The sequence below is a fragment of the Magnolia sinica genome, chromosome 18 (assembly GCF_029962835.1).
Source record: "Magnolia sinica isolate HGM2019 chromosome 18, MsV1, whole genome shotgun sequence".
In the NCBI taxonomy this organism is placed as follows: Eukaryota; Viridiplantae; Streptophyta; class Magnoliopsida; order Magnoliales; family Magnoliaceae; genus Magnolia; species Magnolia sinica.
The window spans coordinates 48,970,679-48,991,845 of NC_080590.1; the positions used below are offsets into that span (position 1 = coordinate 48,970,679).

General features: G+C 37.9%; 1 protein-coding gene across 1 annotated transcript in view; it reads right to left on the bottom strand.

The window, feature by feature from the left end:
- Nucleotides 1-19,205, bottom strand: part of LOC131233482 (methyl-CpG-binding domain-containing protein 11-like) — a 30,501-nt gene extending 11,296 nt beyond the window's left edge. The window contains exon 1 of the mRNA XM_058230198.1: nucleotides 19,004-19,205. Within this exon, the coding sequence (XP_058086181.1) occupies nucleotides 19,004-19,132 (129 nt within the window). The 5' untranslated portion in view covers nucleotides 19,133-19,205. The remainder of the gene's footprint in view (nucleotides 1-19,003) is intronic.
- Nucleotides 19,206-21,167: the final 1,962 nt, after the last annotated feature.

The following is a 21,167-nucleotide window of genomic DNA, read 5'->3' on the forward strand; positions in this document are numbered from 1 at the left end:
TCAATATAATATGAGTTATTTATATAGCTAACCACCCCCCCCCCCCCCCCCCAAAAAAAAAAAGCACTTTCCATATCCTTTCACTACTATTTCCTGACCCGCCCTCCTGTGACGGTTGTCACGTTATTTGTTGATGACGTGTTTTTGTGGATATGAAATGACCAAAATAACCCCGCGATCAAAACTCGAACTTGCCCTAATCCCACCACCTATGCGGCCGCCAATCCCACCATCACCACGTGCCCCGCCAACTCCGGCGCCATTGCCGAAAGCAATGTAGCACCCACACCGCTACTAGTTGCCCTGCCAAACCCACCACCTCAGTCTATAGAGTAGAAACATCTAGAGAAACTGCAATTTTACAAAGGGAAAACAACATGAGAGGGAGAGGGGTAAGAAGAAGGGGAGAAGAAGACAATTAAATCCATAATCAAGAAGGTTTGTCTTCTATGCCAGCAACACTAGGAAGAGAAACCACTACATGGATGATATTGTGGAACTCGAAAAAGAGCTGGTAAATATCACCTCTCTTGTAATCTTTTTTCTAAATGCACGTTTTTAAGAAAGTGGATTCAGTGTATGGAGGTGGGAGTATTGGGTTGATGGGGCTGGTTTCTGGAGTTTTTCATAGAGGAGGAAGACATGTCTTAGGGTAGAGAAAACTTTTTTTTTTTTAAATCAAGAAAATCAATCAAATGAGAAGATTTCTCATATGGCTTTTTTTTTTTTTCAAATCCATTGCATTAATGCATTTTTTTTTTAATTTCCTTATCTTTGATGGGTTTTTTTTTTTTATATTTACAAGCTCATACCCAAGACTCATGTCCCAAGGTGATGGGTGCGGGTGCTACAATAGTTTTGATGATGGTGCCAAAGTCGATGGGGGACTTGGTAGTAGTGGTGGTGGATCGACAATGGAGGTGGAATGAGCGGTGTAGGTGGCAGGTTTAGGGCAAGTGGAGGTTTCGTCAATGGGGGCATTTCACCAAAAGAGGGCATTTTGGGCATTTCATATCCATAAAAATGCTTCATCAACAAATCACGTGGCAATCGTCATAATTGGGGTTGGGAGGAAGAATGGTCATTGTCAGGAAATAGGAGGGAAAATGGAAATAGTAAACTACAAGAGGTGTAGAATACTAAGAGAAAGAAGAAAAGATAGGAGAGTTTCTGAGAAGAAAAGAGACAGAGAGGATTTAGTCTGGACATAAATAGTGAATCCTAATCAAATATAAATAATGAATCAATCTAAAACCCTAAACAATGAGATAAAAGGAGGCCTAGGCCCATATCCACCTTCCAAGTGGGCCGAAATATATAGCCCACATCCACACATCTTGAGATGGATCATACAATTGTACAACCGATATTCCATATATTAACACTTCCTCTCAAGCCGAAGCATAGATGTTATCAACACCAAGCTTGTATATACACATAGACCAACTATAAGGAAGAGCCTTAGTGAATACATCTGCAAGTTGATCATGTGACCAGGCATATGGTGTAGAGATTTTGCCACTGAAGACCTTCTCACATATGAAGTGGCATCTACCTCCATATGTTTAGTTCTTTCATAATAAATTGGATTATTGACAATATAGGATGCAACTTGATTTGCAAAATAACTACAATAATAGATTCACTACAAACCTCATTTCTTCTAACAATCTCTTGACCACTCCGACTCACTGGCAGTATGAACCATGGCTCTATATTTTGATTTGACACTCGATCTAGCTACAACACTCTGCTTTTTTAGTCTTCCATGTGACTAGATCTTCTCCCATAAACGCACAGTATCCAGTCGTAGATCATCTATCTTCCAAGGATCCAATCCAATCTGCATCAAAGCATCCTATGACTTGAAGATAATTATTTCATCTATATAGAATTCCTTGACTCAATACTCTTTTAAGGCATCACAAAATTCGAACGATTGCATCCATGTTGATGCCCTCGAAGAGCTCATAAACTAACTCACCACTCATAGAGTAAAAAATATCCGACCAGATGATGGTTAAATAGATGAGTTTAGCAACCGATCTTCGATACCTCCTTGGTGTATCTACTGCCTTAGCACCAAGAAGACCAGTCTCTATAAGCAAATCCAAAACATATTTTCATCGAGACAAATTGATTCCTTTTCTTTAATCTGGCAATTTCTATGCCTAAGAAGTATCGAAGATGTCCTAAATATTTTGGAGAAAGTGTCTTTATAGATACTTCTTTAGGTCCTTTATTCATTTATCATCACTTCCTATAACAAAAATATCATCAACATATACTACTAACACAATAAGGCCTAACATGGCTCTTCGTACAAAGACAAAGATCTACATGGCTTCAAACAAAGCCATTGTTTGATACAACTTCACACCATAAATTGTCCAACTCCCCCTTAGCAACAAATCCATGTAGTTGCTTCATATACCTCTTTTGTGAGATCATCATGAAGAAAGAGACTTTTAACATTTGGTTGGAAGAGGGGCCAACTATGATTTATGGTCATAGAGAGAATAACACAAGTTAAATTCAATTTGACAACCGGGAGTGAATGTTTCAGTAGAATCAACACCATGTGTCTAAGCATATCCCTTATTTTTAACCGCTCAAACGTACCATTAGGTTGGAATTTAATGGTGTACACCCATCTGCAACCAATAACCCGCTTTCATTACTCATTTAATAATGCTTCCTGATATGACATGGGAATAGAATGAGAGGACAAGGATAGAGCGAATTTATGAAGATTGAAAGACAAACATTGGAAACACACATTTAGAAATAGAACGATCAATACATGCACACTTACCTTTCCTCAGGAAAACAAGAATATCAAACTTTCCTGGAGACTCCGATGGATCACAAGGTTCAAAAGAAAATAAAGTACGTGGCACATGTGAATGGTTGCACTGTTTATCAATTTCAACATGAGTAACCTTTCAATTGAGGTACAGCGGTAGGAGATAGACCTCTGTCTTTGTCAACTGTAACAGGTATAAGGACAACTCCATGTCAAGAAATTTATTGCTATTTGAGAATAATGGAGTGGATTCAAAGAAAGTGGCACATGTGCACTCTCCGAGTGAATGGTTGCAACAATGATAACCTCTGTGTTTGAGACACATTTGATGGCTCTAGGATTTAATTTATCATGACCTGACTCCAACCGGTGAATAAAACATACACATCCAAAGACTTTGGGAGGTAAAGAAAATGGTAGAGAGCATGGAAGTAAGATGTCATAAGGTGACTTACCCATTAAGGGCTTTTGATTTATCAAAAAACATGTCATAATAAGGCCAAGTTACGTCTAACAAGTGGCAATTTTTCCATTATGCTACATTTTTTATTGTGGGGTATTTGCGCACGATGTTTGATGCAATATACATGTTTTAAAGAAACACAAACAAAAAGAATCAAACATATATTCCCTAGCATTATTGAAACGAAACATAAACACCTTTGATTTGAATTGATTTTACACCACCATGTGAAAGGTTTTAAAAATAGAGAATAATTCAAATCATTCTTTCATTAAATAAATCCAAGTAATACATGACAAATCATTAACGAATGTAACAAAATACTAATTCCCAATCCTACTAAGAATTTTAATCGGTCCCCAAACATCTGAATTTACTAGAGAAAAAGGAAATAGATTATGTTTTTCCTCACGTGGTAGAAAGGTAGCACGATGATGTTTACTTAGATCACATACTTCACACTCTAGAACTAACACAAGTGATAAAGAATCAATAACACTTTTAAGAACTTTCAAGGACGAATGACCAAGACGGCAGTGCCACTCATAGGGAGAGATGTCTTTTTACGATGCAACATCAGTAGCTTCACGGTTTAGATAGTATCAACCTGTTTTGCTCATGCCCTCCACTAATTTTCTCTTTCGTCTTGAGATCCTGGAAAACACAATGTGAAGGACAGACCGTCATAGAGTAGTTAAAAGATTTTGTGAGCTTGCTAACTGATAGAAGATTTAAAAGAAATTTAGGGACACGGGACAAATGATAATGAGAGAGGAGTTCAAATGAGCAGTCTTCCCATTCCATGCACTTTGGAATAGGTACCATTTGCCGAGGTGATGGATTGGTACAGCTAATAAATAAGATTCCTCAATCCGCATGTAATTATATCAAACCCTACAACCATATCATACCCAAACACACCCAATCCAAGAATAGAGACTCTTCCACTTGAAAGGAAAAACAATTCAATAACCAACAAATAATCAAAGCTCTCGCTGGTTTTGATGGCCTAAATCACACGCCCCACTTGTAAAAACAAGCACTTGCCCAAACCCTAGAAAAGGGTTCACGACCAAGGCTTGTAGAGAAGGAAGAAGTCCCAAAAGTCGCTTGACATTTTCTCTTTATTGATCATATGAAGGAAAACAACAGAAAAGCCCTAACACTAATCTAGGCTTTACATTAAGTATAAACTATGTGCTAGATGTGATAATCTCATCCCTACATCTTAATTTAAAAGAAAATGACTAACATACCTTTATCTACTTAAGTGAGACATAAGTAAAGCGGAAAAAAAAAATCATCCAAAAATAAGATGAAATTCATACTTAAGGTAAATGCTACCAAAGACCACTTTGTGACTCAAAAGTGTGTACCATGAGTGCCACAATGCGTGGTCCATTGATAAATCTACAGATTTGGCCCACTATAAAAGATATTTGAACCTCTTTCCACATTCTAACCTAATCCCAAAACTCCTCAGCAAATAAATCAACCCAATCCATCAGCATTTGTTTGTCCATGTCCTCATCATGAATGAACCAGTTAACGCAGTACTAATAGAAGAAAAAGCATTAACGTCACCGATCATATAGTCTGATGCTCATGGATACTAAATAAGCCATACGTAAGGTCACAAACATGACTACATGGTAGAAGTCACAATAGAAGCCGCAAGAGTGGATTGCTTTGGTGGTTTTTCAACTATTAACGGTTATAGGTATGGGCCTCCAACCCATTTGGATTTGGCTATGGGCCTACAGCCCACTTGTTTCTTAGTGTTTTTAGTCATGGGATATGTTGGATATAATGTTTATTGTATCCGGGGCATTTACATCATATTTGCTTTTTATTACTTAAATATACAAGGCGGTGGGAACATGCAACCCTAACCCAACTTTTCTGTTCTTTCTTTCTTCTCATTTTCATCTCTATGCAAATCTACATGGCATCAACGATCAGTTAGAAGTGATTGGAACCCCATAATCTTCACTAATCCACCCCAGGTGGTTGGATTTAACTTTGGCAATCTTCTAGAAATCCAGGTGACTAATCGGGCCTTAAGGGAAAACACTTTTTTTGTGCAACAAACATGTTCTTTTCTGCATCATTCTTCAAGTAGAAGGGAAACACTCTAAAAAATGAGCGTAAATGCCTTAACGGATAATGAAAGCTTGCTAATTTTTCAAGAGGTGATGTTTAAAGTTGTTTTTTATGTTGGTTGCATTGTGTAGTAGTTTTTGGTTGAATATTCCTACCCATAAAGTCATGTGCGACGTGAGAATTGTTTTAGCATGATTTACAGTTATTCTAGGCCATAAATTTGTGTTTTGTGATTTTGGATGTGTTGTTGTGTGGATCTTCCTCAAAAAACTATCATTTTTAATTGGTGTTGAAGTTTATTGTGGAATGTCTACCTAACCTAAAGATATAATTGGTGGTTCCTCATCTCTTAGGGAAATCGAAAGACCCTTCTTCAATGTGTCAATAACCTTTGTTAAGTTGAGTGGGAAGAAGTATCAACTATGGGTCAAGTCTATCGAGGTTTTCCTCTTTAGCTCGCAAAAAGGATAAATACCCTACGGATCCTAAACTGGAGGAATCTAAAAGATGCATGAGGATGCCAAATTCAATCTTGGTTATGGAATAGCATGGAGTCTGAAACAAGCTCTAATCTAGTATTCCTAAACATGACAAAAGAGGTCTTAGATACCATGAAGATGTACTCCTAAAAACAAAATATTTCTCATGTGTATCAATTATATGAGATCTTCACTTTTCAAAAGGAGGATGAGCCCCTTGGTGAGTACTTCACAAAATTGACTGGAATGTGTGAAGAGAGTTCCATATATCATCCTATACCGTTAGACATCGTCCTTACGAGAAGCAGTGGGAAATAAAAATAGCGAAACTTTTGTCTAGACTACCAAAAGTGTACCAATCGGCAAAGGATCAGATTTTGAAGGAGTTTAGGAGAGATTGCAAGACTCCAGATAGTCTCCTTAGTAAACGAATTCAATAATGTTCATGTTAAGGCATATGATAAATCAGCATTGACCTTTTCATCCAATTAGTCCAATTCACATGGAGGTTGTGGTGGACGTGTTGAGCATGGTGCTTTTCATGGTCGCAAAGTTGGTAGATTTTTGATAGGAATTAGAGGCAGTCATGGTGGTCAAGAAAACCGTAAATGTACTCATTGTCGCCTAGCAAATCATACCGTGACTTTTGTTAGGATCTTCATGGAAAACTCACAAAAAATAATCAAGCCCTTGTAGTAGAGGATGCTTCTTCCGATAGTAGGTTCACTACTCGTGCTTCATCCAATCCTAGCAGTGATCAAATTGGTTTTCATTATCACAAAGAGGAACATGCATGGGTTTTTTTTTTTTTTTTTTTAATTTATTTTTTAGTGGCTCTACAACCACTTTGGCTCAATAAGGTAAAGCGTGTCTTTTATCATGCCTCCTCTTAGATCATAAACTCTGAGGTGTCCGACAATATCTCTGGTAATCATAATCTCTTTTTTTTCTTTTGCTTGTATTTTGTCAAATACATCATTTTCTTTAGCTGATGGTACATTATCTAATGTTATTGGAGTTGGTACTGCCCAGCCCAATACACGAGTCTTCGTGTCATCAAATCTATATGCACCTAAGTTCTCATTTAGCATTTTATTTGTAAGTAAACTTACAAAGGCCTTGAAAAGTTTCGTGTCCTTCTTTCCTTCTTATTGTATGTTTTAGGACCTCAAGATGGGTATGACAATTGGTGGAGGTTGTAAGAGAAATGGAATGTACTACTATGTGAGAGAACCAGTAAGGGAGGCAACGCTTCCTTCATATTCGACAATTCAATGGCATTGTTGTTTAGGAGATCCTTGTCACTAGAATCTACAAACTCCCATCCCATCGCTTACCAAGATGTCAAAGTTGAAGTGCAAAGCATGCGAGCTGAGTATACATCATGAAGTTCATTTTCCATCTACAATTGATTCAAGATGTGATGTTCTGTTTAAATTAGTCCATAGTTATATGTGGAGACCAACTCGAGTCCCTAGTTTATTAGATTTTAAATACTTTGTTCTCTATATTGATGATTACTCTAGGATGACATGGTTATATTTGATAAATCATAAGTCAATAAGTCTTTCATGTTTCAAAATTTTTATAATGAAATAAAGAATCAATTTAAGGTAAAATTGTATAAGTTTAGGTCAAATAATGCCATGAAATTCATTTCAAAGGATTTTAAACATATTTACAAAGTCAGGGCATTATCCACTATTCTCTTATGAAACCTCTTATGCTTCTACACCCCAACAAAATGAGGTGGATGGGCACAAGAACAGACATTTGGTGGAAGTGACTTGAGCCTTGTTACTAGGAATGAGCATTCTGTGGATCTTTTAGGGTGATGCAATTCTTACTATATGTTATTTGATCAAAAGAATGCCTTCATCAATTTTAGATGTCAAAACACTATTCTCTATATTGTTTCCTGATCAACCAGCTTTTCATGTTCCTCCTGAAGTGGTTGGTTGTACTTTGCTCACATATTTGGGTCCAGTTGGGATAAACACTTCGCTTGTTCCGTTAAGTGTATTATTCTAAAATATTCTAGTACTAAAAAAGGGTTATCGACAATATTCCCCCACTCTTAAAAAGCATTTTGTGATTGTTAATATAACCTTCTCTAAAAGTGCTCCATTCTATGTTAAAGATAAGCATATTGCTAAAGCGACATCTATGAAAGCTCCATTGTCAAAAGTATTTCCTTCAAAATTTGATGTTGAGATGCCACCGCCATCGTCACCTCAAAAGAATTTCACATAGACTTGTTACAGCAAAATGAGAAAATATCAGGCATTATAGACTATTCCTCTTCAGTCCACACAATCAACTACTGCACTAATTGATGTTCTTAGTTCCTTTGGGTCTCCTGAGGTTGCTAATGACTTCCTATTGCAGTTCAAAAAGGCAACGTTCTTGTGTTACTCATCTTATTTCCATCTATGCCACCTTTACCCATTTGTCCACAAATTATCATAAGTTTTCCATTACCTTATCTTTTGCATCCATTCCTAACTCAATCCAAGAGGCATTATCAAATGAAAATTAGAAACGAACTATGGATGAAGAGATGGAAGCCATGTACTCCAATGATACTTGAAAGCTGACTGATCTCCATATAAGAACGAGTCCAATCAAGTATAGATGAGCGTATACAGTTAAGTTCCTACATGATGGATCATTTGATCATTACAAAGCCAAGTAGTTCGGTAAGAGATATACTCAAGTTTATTGGGCAAATTATCTAGATACATTTAACCCACTAGCTAAGCTTAATTGAGTTCAAATTGTGGTATCACTAGCTACAAATCATGATTGGGCTCTCTTTTAGTTGGATATGAAGAACACATTCCTGCATGGAGACCTACACGAAGAAGACTACATAGAGCAACCTTCTAGATATGTTGCATAGGGGGAGTCGTCTAAAGTATGCAAGTGACAAATCTATATATGAGTTGAAGCAATCACCAAGGGCTTGGTTTGAGAAGTTTAATAGCGTGGTTGTATCTTTTGGATTAAAAAGGAGTAAAATAGATCACTCAATCTTTTCAAAGCACTCAATCTTTGGCTACATACCACTGGCTGTGTATGTCAATGACATTATAGTGATTGGTGATGACTTCAAGGGTATTGAAAAACTAAAGGCATATCTTAAAACTCAGTTTCAAATCAAAGATCTTGGTTTTCTTCAATATTTTTTGGGCATTGAAGTGGCAAGATCAAAAGTTAGAATAAATCTATTTAGAAAACATATACTTGTGACTTGTTAAAAGAGATAAGGATGTTGAGTGCCAAACCAGTTGATGCACCTATGGACCGTTATCTCAAATTAAAAGCTAAAGAAAGAGAATCGTTAAAAGACCCTAATATGTCAAGAGACTTGTTGGCAAACTCATCTATTTGACCATCACCAGACCTGATATTGCCTTTTCAGTTAGTGTGGTGAGCCAGTTCATGCGAAGTCTAAGGAGACCACACCTAACAACAATTACGAAGATCCTTATGCATTTGAAATGTTCCCCTAAGAATGATATCCTTTATAGAGCTCATAGTCATCTTTAAATGGTCAGTTATTCAGATGCAGATTATGCAGAGTCAAGATACAATAAAAAGTCAACTTCGGATTACTACACCTTCCTCGATGGAACTGTAGTTGCTTGGAAAAGTAAGAAACAGAATTTGGTTGCCAAGTCAAGTGTTGAAGTTGAATATATCTCAATGACCCATACAAATTGTCAACTTATATGGTTGAAATCTCTTCTCAAGGAATTGGGATTCGACATTCAAGTTCTGATGTCTTTACATTGCGACAATCAAGCTGCGATACATATCGCCAATAACCATGTGTTTCATGAGAGAATGAAGCATATAGAAGTTTATTGGCATTTCATTCGAGACAAGATATCTTAGGGATAGAGCTACCCACCTTATATTTTATCTCATGATCAAATCACAAATTTATTCACCAAGGCTCTTGGAAAATCTCACTTTGACAAACTTGTTTCCAAGGTGGACAAGCAAGACATCTATGCTCCTGCTTGAAGGGGAGAGTTAACAATTATGGGTATGCACCTATTGCCCACTTGGATTTGGTTATGGGCCTATGAGCCACTTATTGCTAGTGTTTTGTCTTGGGATATGCTAGACAAAATATTTAGTGTATCAAGGCCATTTTTGTCATATTTGCTTTTTTATCACTTAAATATAAGAGAAAGGGAGTGGGAAGGTGCAACCATAACCCATCTTTTCTTCTCTTTTTCACATCTATGCAAATCTACATCAACTTTGAATCAAGGTATCTCGTATCGGTATCGGTTGGCGTAACGGTGCCCTCCAAAACCGATACGAATACGGGGGCGTAACGGCGCAAAAAAAATTTTTTGCCAAAAAAATATGGATTAAATCCACAATATTCTAAGCATTCCAAATATGCATTCATTTATAAATTGGAACATGTTTATGGTGGTGTAACGGTCCACTCTTTGGTGAGAAGTTGTATCGGACTGTCTGATTAATTTTTGAACCAGGTAACCTGAATTTGACTACAAAATTCATATATTTAATTTTCTAAATATTTAATTTATATACTTAACAATTTGATATCATTTCTCCCAATAGTTCTTTAAAAAAATGAAATTAAATTTAGGTAGATGGCGTTGCCAATTTGGGGCTGACTTGGAGGACCAATCCATGCCCCAAATTAGCCTCAAATTCATGCAATTTATTGCCATTATCCCACTTATGAATTGGTGGACATTTATTGGATAGTGAATCGTGAAAAAAAATCAAAAGGCCTTATTTTAAAAAATAAAAGTCCACAAATTAACAATTAAAACTATTCAAACAATTTGATTTTGACATTATGAGTTAGCAATTGCAGTCCATAATTTAATTGGTAAATTTTAAGTTAATATATGTCTAGTGTACAATTTTTTAAGGGCTCGAATTAGGCGGGACTCGAATTGTGAAGTGTAGCACACATGTCAAAGTTTTTTGGGCCCCACCCATGATGAATGTGTTATATCCACACCGTCCATCCATTTTGCCAAATAATTTTAGGGCATGAGCCCAAAAATGAGGCACATCCAAAGCTCAGGTGGACTGCACCATAAGAAACAACAATAATTAAACATTCACCATTAAAATTTTATTGGGGGGGTACAAAAGTTTTAAATCAAGTTGACATGTGTGTTTTCCCTTCATCCACATCAATGTGACCCAATTAATAGGTTAGATGAAAAATAAACATCACAGTGGATCCTAAGAAATTTTTAACGGTGAAAATTATCATCTCTGCTGCTATTTTTTGTGTGGTCCAAACGATCTTTAGATACGGTTCATTTTTTGGGTAATGCTCTAAAATGATATTTAAAAATAGATGAACGGTGTAGATATAATAAATACATCATTGTGGAGCCCACGTAACTTTGATCTCCTTTGAACCGTTCGTACAACTCGGAGATCAAGGAGTGTCAGCGCTCGTCTTAGCATGACACATACCTACAGCAGCAGCTAAGCGCTCGTCTTAGCGTGACACATGCGGAAAAAAAAAAGGGGGGGGAAGGGAAACCGGAAAGAAAAAAGAGGGAAAGAAGAGAGGAGAAAAAAGAGGGAAAGAATAGAGAGAGAGAGAGAGAAGAAGAAGAATGCCGCAGCCGCAGCTGCACGAGAAAAAGGAGAAGAAAAAGAAGAAGAAGAAGAAAGAGAAGAAAAAGAAAAGAAAGGAAAAAAAGGTAAGTTTTTTTTTTTTTTTTCCAGGGCCTGTAACAGCCATTACGGGTCCGTAACGACCGTTACGGTCACAGAATTTCGTAACGACCGTTTTGACCCCGTATCGCATAACGGTGTTGGCCGTTACCGTTACGTATCGGCCAATACGGCCGTATCATAACCGATTTGGGATACCTTGCTTTGAATACTCTTCTTGTGTAAGACTAACCATCTCTTCAAGTGTGCATAGCAGCTCCACTATAGAAATGAAACTAGCTAATTACGATCCATTGCCTACAATATGAGATGCTTGATTCGCCTATGCTGGCTTTCCGCAAAGATCCCAACATTTTTCTTCTCTTTTTCATCTCTATGCAAATCTACATCAACTATGAATACTCTTCTTGTGTAAGACTAACCATCTCCTCAAGTGTGCATAGCAATTCCACTGTAAAAATGGAACTAGTTGATTAAGATCCATTGTGTACAATATGAGATGCTTGATTCACCCATGTTGCCTTTCTACAAAGATCCCAACACTTCTCAACTGAATTGCATTTCTGAGGTCCACAACCTCCTCCCACTTCACCACGGCTTCCTTAATTACCTCTATCACCGTGCCCAACACAACTGCCTCTTAAAAACATTCAAATTGACTTGGACCATTGAAGATAATTTGTTCCATTCAATTTAATAGAGGTTATTTGGGCCCTTAAAAAATAGGATGGATTCAGGAATCTAGTTCTCAAATCACTTCTCACCTCCACTAAAAAAATGGGAAAGAGGAGTACCACACGCCTTGCACAAACACAAGCCGACCTAGCGCGAGTCACAAATACTTGAACGATTCCCATAGAGTGAACACCACACCTTGGAGAATCAACCCACGTCTTCACACCACACGAGGAGCGATGACCAAATAAATCTCAAACACCCCTCACACAGAAGCCATTACCCACAAAGAAACCCTGGGTTTCTTAAGATAATTTTAGCACAAGACTTAACAAGAAATAAAAATAAAAATAAGAAAAAGAAGATGAAGAAGAAGTTGGAGGAGAGGAGAGAAGAAAAGAAATCAAGAAAGGATGGATCAGGATCAAGACAGCTCTGATACCATGTAGAACATAAAGAGAATGAAGAAAGAGAGGAGAGGAGAGTTTTTCGAAATAAAAGAGGAAAGAGAGAGAAAAGAGCCCCTTTTATATAACATATTGTGAAATAACTCTTTAAATAACATAGTATTAAGCTTTTTGTTATTTTCGAGTAAATTGTGCGATATTATCACAACATTTTAAAACCTGCCGAGATTTTATAGACCTCACAATAATATCCTCTATCTTTAATAATATTAATGCGAGATTTTCAAAATCTCGTCAATATTTGTCACATTGCTTGACATTGTGTGAAAAAACAATTACATAACGGCCGTTACGTGATGATGACAATTGACAGCATTCCACGTTACAAGGCTGTAAGCCCATAATAGCCATTACGAGTCTTCTTCTCTTTTTCTTCTTTTCTTTTTCTTCTTTTCTTTTTGCCATAAGGGCCGCTATAGCCTATATTGTAACAGTAATGGTGATGGTTCTTACAATCATTGTTACCATTATTGAATACCTTGTCGCTCAATGTAATGAAGCTATAAGAGTTTTTCTTAAATGCATATTAACCCAAGTGCCCACCAAAGTAATGGGTAGAAACATTCGAATATCGACCTCAGTCTCTTCCCTTAGCCATCCGATGAAGCAACATACAAGTGCCTTCTTCATCCATCCTTCAAACCGATTTTCAAGCCACTTGAAATTAGTTTGGTAGTCGCAAGCTCCATTAATGCAAAGGCATTTTCACACCGGGCTCGAGTGGGGTCGCCTGTGGGATGCAGGGGCACACTTGGGGTGGGCGAGGCCCACGGGGAAGGTCTCGTGTTCAAGACTCCTCACCGGGGGTGATTAATGCACATTTCATACTAGGCTCGAGTGGGGTAGCCTGTGGGATGCGGGGACACACTCGAGGTGGGCAGCCCATGTGAAGCAGTACCCATGTGATTTGGGGCCCGTGAGGGGGGCTCGGCCGAAGTCCTAACCCATGAGATGTGGAGCCTGAGCTATAAGATAAAGGGATTAATTCGCCATGCTCTAACAGTTCGAGCTTGTAGAACAAGTGGTTAATTGTCATACATCAAATTGGTATCAAAGCGGGAGGTCTCGTGTTTGAGACTCCTCGCCGGGAGTGATTAATGCATGGACATTTTCACACCGGGCTCAAGTGGGGTCGCCTGTGGGATGTAGGGGCACACTCAGGGTGGGCAAGGCCCACGGGGGAGGTCTTGGTATGTAGGGGTACACTTGGGGTGGGCGGCCCATGTGAGGCGGGTGGCTTGTGTGAGGCGGGCCCCACCCGTTTAAGGTAGGTGGCTCGTTTGAGGCAGTACCCATGTGATTTGGGGCCAACGAGGGGGGTTCGGCCGAGGTCCTAACCCATGAGATGTGGGACCTGGGTTATGAGATAAAGGGATTAATTCGCCATGCTCTAACAGTTTGAGCTTTTAAAGCAAGTGGTTAATTGTCTTGCATCATCCGTCTGTTATAATTACAGGAGTGTAGGTTCAAAATCTTTGGATTTAGTAGGTCCAAAAGGGATGCACAAGGCCTTTGTGAAATCAACCCATGGCAAGGTCACTTGCATTTTCCCATATCGTTGATACATTGCACACTTGGAGATTTGTGATGCAACAAGAGCCGGCGTCACATTTCTATCCGATGTAGTTACAACTGATCCAAATGATCAAACAATTCAAAATAAATCTATTCGAATAGAAGAAATTGGTAAAAAGTTCCTCGATGGTCATACAAATTGACTGACCATTTGGAAGAACAGGAGGAAGAAAATGAGGAAGAATCGACAGAGAATAATGGGATTCATTCAAGAAAAGCCAAACGTGCATCCTTGTATCAAAGGAGGATAATCAAATGCTTACAAAATCGCTATCAATGGAAGAAATACATCGTTTCATGAAGAGCGTGCCTCCAGATAGAGCCGGATTCGATTCCTCTACCAATGCAGTCAACTCCATTTGTTAGAATAGCTTCCATTGAGTCTCTACACCAATCCTTTTTTTATTCTCGCTTTCTGAACCCTTGTTTTCTGAACACAGGATTTGGTTCAAGATTGCCCATTTTTAATTCCAGGGTTTCTCTGAATTTGGAAGTTACCACTTAGTAGGTTTCCATACCAAGGCTCAATACAATCAAGTCCGTAGCGTCTACCACTTTTGCCATATCCCCCTTATGAGGCCGTAGGGAACCTCAAAATGGCTCTATTTCATTATATTCCATGCATATCCCAATTCCATTCATTTAATATCCCTTTGGTGTCATTGACATAAGAGATGTCATTCAATCGAAGAAGATGGTATCAATATCATTGACATAAGAGATGTCATTTCTAATATATTTGTTTCTATATATGGAAAGTTAAGAAATCATCATATAATAATTGAGAAATTGCAATTCAATGGCAACAACATAAGGAACTATGTGCAATTTTTGGATGAGGGCAGAATCAATGAAATGACATCAATTCAAATCCTAGATCTTCGAATTGAGAGAGATATTGAGAGAGATCAAGAATTCTCACTATTTCTTAGATTCATGGACCAAATTCAATTCAGTAGGATCTTTCACTCACATTTTTTTAACATCTCCATCTGAATGGAAGGATGCTAATAAAACCTCTAATCCTCCGGCATGTTCTAAACTTGAAATTTTGTTCAACACAATGAACCAAACTAGTCAGATGTTCACCACTTAACTTTGCAAAGTTGCAACACTTATACCTTCCTTTAATAGGCACCACTCTATCTCTATTGGGCCTAGCATTAGATTCACGCTTAATACAAGCATGAGTTGGATGAGTCATTCTTCTAGTAATTCCTACTCAATATGGCAATGGATTTCCTTTGATTACTAGGATTTACTCTTATTATTATCTTTATTTTTCTTGAACTTGAATTAGAATTGTGGAGTAGGAAAGAAAGCCATAAGCATCAACATTGGCAATGAAATCAATTATTTCTTCTAAAAATCCCACAATGGCATTTACTTGTTAGGGTGCAAAGTCAAAGAACCCTTTTTTGGTTTTCCACTCCCTCCAACCACCCCAAAGCACTACCAAATAACAAATGTGCTAAAGGAGCCTTATCCTTCTAACCAAAGAGCAAAAGAACACATTATGCAAACACTCTTTTTTTCATACAAGACATAATCAAGCAATGCAAAAGAGCAAATGCACGTTTAGTGAAAGAACCATGAATCAGGACGTGGCCATCATATCCTCCCAAAAGAAAGACATTGAAAACTGATATCCTCATATTGGAGGTGATTATCTCTAAGGATCCTGCTAGAGTAACACGGCAAAGGACTTGCACCCAAACAAATTCGACCTAAACTACTGTACAATAGCTTCTACAGCCACTTCACTTGAAATACAGTTCTCATAAATGTCATTTCCCAGCTCGCTCACTTGAATTGAATCTACTCCCAATTCCACTCCCACTTCTTGCAGTCCATTAAACCTTGAGGCTTGTAGTGTCAGCATTTATCAAATAAATGGTGAATGATCAACCACCATTTTACAATGAAAATAAGGGAAAGGGCAGAATTATTGTTAAAACATGTTAATATACATTTGCTTTTACTCCCTATTTGGTCTTCAAGCAAGCTCTAGGGAAAAAGAAAAAAAAAACTTGAAGAAGAGTCCAAATTGAAATCTCAGGTTTTTAAAAGTCAGGAAAGTCTTGAGCCACAAATCAAAATCACAAATCTCATGGTTAACTTGACATAGGTTGTGCTCCTCTAAATACAAAGACCAACTGGACAGTTAATAGACTAGGCATTTGTCGACTCATCCATCCAAAAGCTATGGGCCACAGGGGAAAAAATGATAAAAACATTATGAACTGCTATTTTTATGAGGATTCTCACTTGAGAAACATAAAGAAAATAAAAGAAAAACTCCCTCATGTAGAGAGCTTATGATTAACCTCGCTATAAAGACTATAGGAAGTAATCAGCATGGTTTGAACTTTGAAAAGATTGTGCCAAGATAGGAACAACTCCAGAATTCTCTTAGAATAATGGAATAGAGGGTTTGCCAAGGCCAACATGACCCCACTCAAAGCATTGAATATAGCAATTAGTGTTCCTCTTTCAGCAGAAAACTAGTACAAGAAACTTAATGCACACATCCCAAAAACCAAATTGAACCAAAATATTGCAACCCTGAAGAACGACCAATTCCAGCTTGAACTAGAGTCACCCTAAGAATTATGTCAATATTATCGTAAATGCATGTGATGTGGTACTTAACATGGTCACATTAATAAGATAAGACTTACACAGTACATTACATTATGCATTCTTTGCATATTTTGTGACTTCCACATATCTGAATTCTGAAATCTATATGCTAGTTCACCATAATGCCATTTCATACTGCGAGGCAGTAAAGCATGTTAGAAAATACATGAATTTTCAATGTGGTCATAATTGGAACACTGATACCCAGCTATCTTGTCAAGCATATCCCACATATATGAAGCTAGGAATGCCACGTATTCCATGATAAAGAAGAAATTGCAACTGATCTCATTAAAGAAAATGGAAGTCGTTTTGGTTTATAGATGCACAAAACGCATAGCTTAGCATTAAGAGATATGAGAGCAAGAATAAGAGAGTTCCTGCTTCAAAATGTTAGTAAGTATAAATAGCCTAGGACACAGAAGCGGGAGTCCAAAGCATGACACAAGCAGGAGTGGCACCTAGATACAAGGTTTGTACAATTAATTTCTTATTTGTAATTGTTTTGTCATATCTCAATATTTCACATCAACTATAATAGAATTTCACTTGTTCAAACATGTATATTTCCCTCCATCCTGCCCCAAAGAAAGCATTTAAGCACGTAAAAGGATAGCTCACCTGGATGATTCCACGCTCGGATCATTCCATGCAACAGTAAAACAAACTTACATGTAATAGACTAACAGGTTCAAAGTATCAATCAGTTTCCACCTTTATGAGAGCATGCACTACCATCACATGTCATTAGGTAAAAAAGAAGCTTCCATATGGATTTATACCACAACAGAATCTTCACAATTTACAGTGCCTGATTGAGGCTAACAACTGCCAATATACAAAACAGAACTAATTCATCATCAATCATAAAACAAACAAAAATAACTGCAGTTTTCACCCTCAACACCAACCCAACAAGAGAAAAGAGGCATAAAAATTTAAGCGACACTTGAAACAAGAAGGGAAAAACAACAGTATCTCTTGCTCAATTGATCCTGCTGATCACATCAAAAACAACATGTGGAAGTGTCCAAATATTAAAAATGAAGAAGAAAAAGGGTAGACTAATACAGCCTACCATCCTTTTTCAGGTTATACAACAGCACTTTGAATTGATGGATTACAAATATCACAATTCAAGTGCAGGGACAGTTAAACTCATTTCAAGACCAGGCCATAAATTAACTTATTCAAATGCATGATAGAGTAGAACATCATACCTCGATATATATATATATATATATATATATATATATATATATATATATATATATCAACTGAGTTGACTAACATTCAGAAAACGCTTCTAGATTAAAACTGAAAGAAAGATGGCTTGAATTGTAAACATCATTAGTTGTTGACTGGTTAAAACCTCCAATCGCATTCAGCAGATAGTTATAAACTAAACTGGCCACAGCTTCACTCTTAAAAACCGACCGCAGGCTTCGAAAACATTCAATAGCCATTTAACTTAATTCAACAAGAAGCTAAACCCCATCTCCTAAAAAAAGAAAGAAAAACAGATCTAACACCAGACAACGAAAGAAACACAAAATAGGAAATCAACATAACAGACAAAGCGCATAGCATATATATATAGAGAGAGAGAGAAGCAACTCAACAAAAACCTAACAAATTCACTTCTCGTTCCTAACAACTGACATTCCATGGTCTTCCTCCAAGTGAAATACCGCACTGAAATTTTAAAAAATTATACCCTAATTTTGCAATTTCTACGAGTCAAGCCCCCTACCCATGTCCAATTCAAGTCAAGAAAACCTAACTAATAAAAAGGGGGGAAAATCCACTCCCTACCTAATCAAACCACAAAAAAACGTGAAAACTCAAACCGAACCGATATTAAACACAAATTCAAAAACCTTAACCCTAATTCAACCCTCTCCTGCCATATTTTCGAGATAAAACGCCAATTTCTCGCCTATAGTACAAAAAAGAGCAAAAGATCAGTCATCCTGAAGAAAACGCCACCATAAGAGAAAGCTGCAGAAAGCGGGGAAGCGGGACAATTCACCGTTTCGGAGACGTTAGGGGATGGAAAACGAATAGAAATGCAGGGAAAGGAGATGAATTGGACCTTCTTCTTCCAGCCTTTAGGCGCAGGAAGATCAACGGAGACGACGTCAGCTCGAATTTCTGCCTGAGATTGCTGCTGCTTCTCAGCAGCGGCGTTTTCTCCCATGTCTGGTGAGGTCTCGGACGCCATTTTTTTCGAGTTTTCGCGAGCTTGGAGAAGTTCCCGCTCTCTGCTCTGCTGCTGCCAAATGAAATGAAATGAAAGTTTTCAGGAAAATGTAAAGGCAGTGGATATAAATAACAGAAAACAAAACTTCGATACTCTGGCACCCTATGCTACTCCATGCACGTGTACCTAATATTTGTACCTTGGCATAAACGGAACTCAAATTAAACCGTCCAATTAGTTGGTGATACTATATATTGATATAACCAAAAATATTACTTGTTTTTCTGATTTTTAAGTTACTGATTGGTAGACACCTAATGGACGTCTATAAAAGAAAAAAAAAATCTTGGTCCATGTTCAGTGAACAAACTCTATCAATCTGATGTGAAGAATGTACAATGGATACAGTTCTGAGGTTGTCATCTAAAGTGGATCGCACTATTTAAACGGTTTGATGTATGCCACGTGTACATCTTTCGTGTTCACAGAGTATGTAAAAAAGAACTCCTCATTCACCGTTTTCTCTCCATGCTTGTCTCTCGCCCTTTGAACGGCGTGACGGAAACGGAGGGAATTGAAAGTTGGGCACTCAGAACTGGATTAGAATTTCCGGACTCGCGTCCGGCACCAACCGGCTTTAATCGCGCGATTACCGCATCACATATTGAAGGACTAACAAGCGCATGGTTTCGTGCGCCCAAGGCCCTTGATTTTTGGATCCGTACCGTTGATGTGATGGGGCCCAGTACCTACGAGGGACGGCTTGCTTATTTAGTAGATCAGAAAATCCTAACACTTTGATCTCTGTCCTATTTCAAGCCAGATCATCTGACCGTACAGGCCGTGGGCCTCAATCCATGGAATCTAGTGCCCCATCAAACGCGTCAGTTTGGAAAATGGTTGGACCAGAAACGTGTTCCCATTGTCGGTTTGGCTAGTGACCCAACATCAGCCAGCTAGCTGATGTCAAAGCTCTGTGGGCCCCAACGTGATGTTTGTGTTTTATCCACGCCGTCCATCTAATTTGACAGCTCATTTTAAGTCATGAGGCAGATCGAATGTTCAGCACAAGAAAACAGCAGGGATAATGATGTCTGCGGTTAAAACCTTCCGGTCTATTTGTCATCCCTTCTTGTCTATTTGTTATCCCACTTGTTTATAATATCACGCACGCATTCTTTACGAATGTAAATACAAGTATCAATTTGATCCGAAACTTTTGTGGCCGGAAGAAGCTTCCAACAATAAACGCTTATTCCTGCACGTGAATTTGAAACCATGATATTTAAAATCTTCTTATTATGCATTTTTTGTTTGGCACAAATTGAGAATTCAATGTTATTCAAAAGCATGTATATATAATATATTTAATACAATGATTATAATAAGTGTATTGAAATATAAGCTTTGCCCGAAAATATTGGAATTCCCGGTATCCATTCGAACAAATCTACTGGCCTTTTTAATTTTTACATACAGTGGGATTTCACCACCATGGGTACTTGAACCCTTGTCCCGGTGTTGAAACGCCAGGGACTCTACCACCTGGGTAAGAGTAAGGACCCAAATCTCCTGGGCTGTCTATTAATGCTGCCGATTTCGAGTTCCGCCCGTTAAATACGTGTTGGGGCACATATAACAAATATGGCAGGAGTCAATTACAACACTTGGTTTGCGCGCAGTGCATAAAATGCCGAAGATCTGTGGGGCTCACTATGTTCTATGTAAATCTGCTCCGTCCATCAGACGAGAATTACTATTTGAACCATACATACAAAGTATCAGACGGAAATAAAATTTATATGAGCAACAAAATGGTAATAATTAAATTTTTTCTCCTAAAAATATATATCCACTTAATCGTGATGGATTACACGTGATTAACGGGATTGCAAAAAGATACAGAACACGTACAGCGTGGTGGCCCCATGCATAAACACATGGTTGGCATTACATCCCCGTTGTTTCCTTGTGATTGGCCCACCTTAGCTGTGGATTTAGCTTATTTTTTAGCTCAACAAACTAAAAACGAGGAAATAACCTGATGAACGGATTA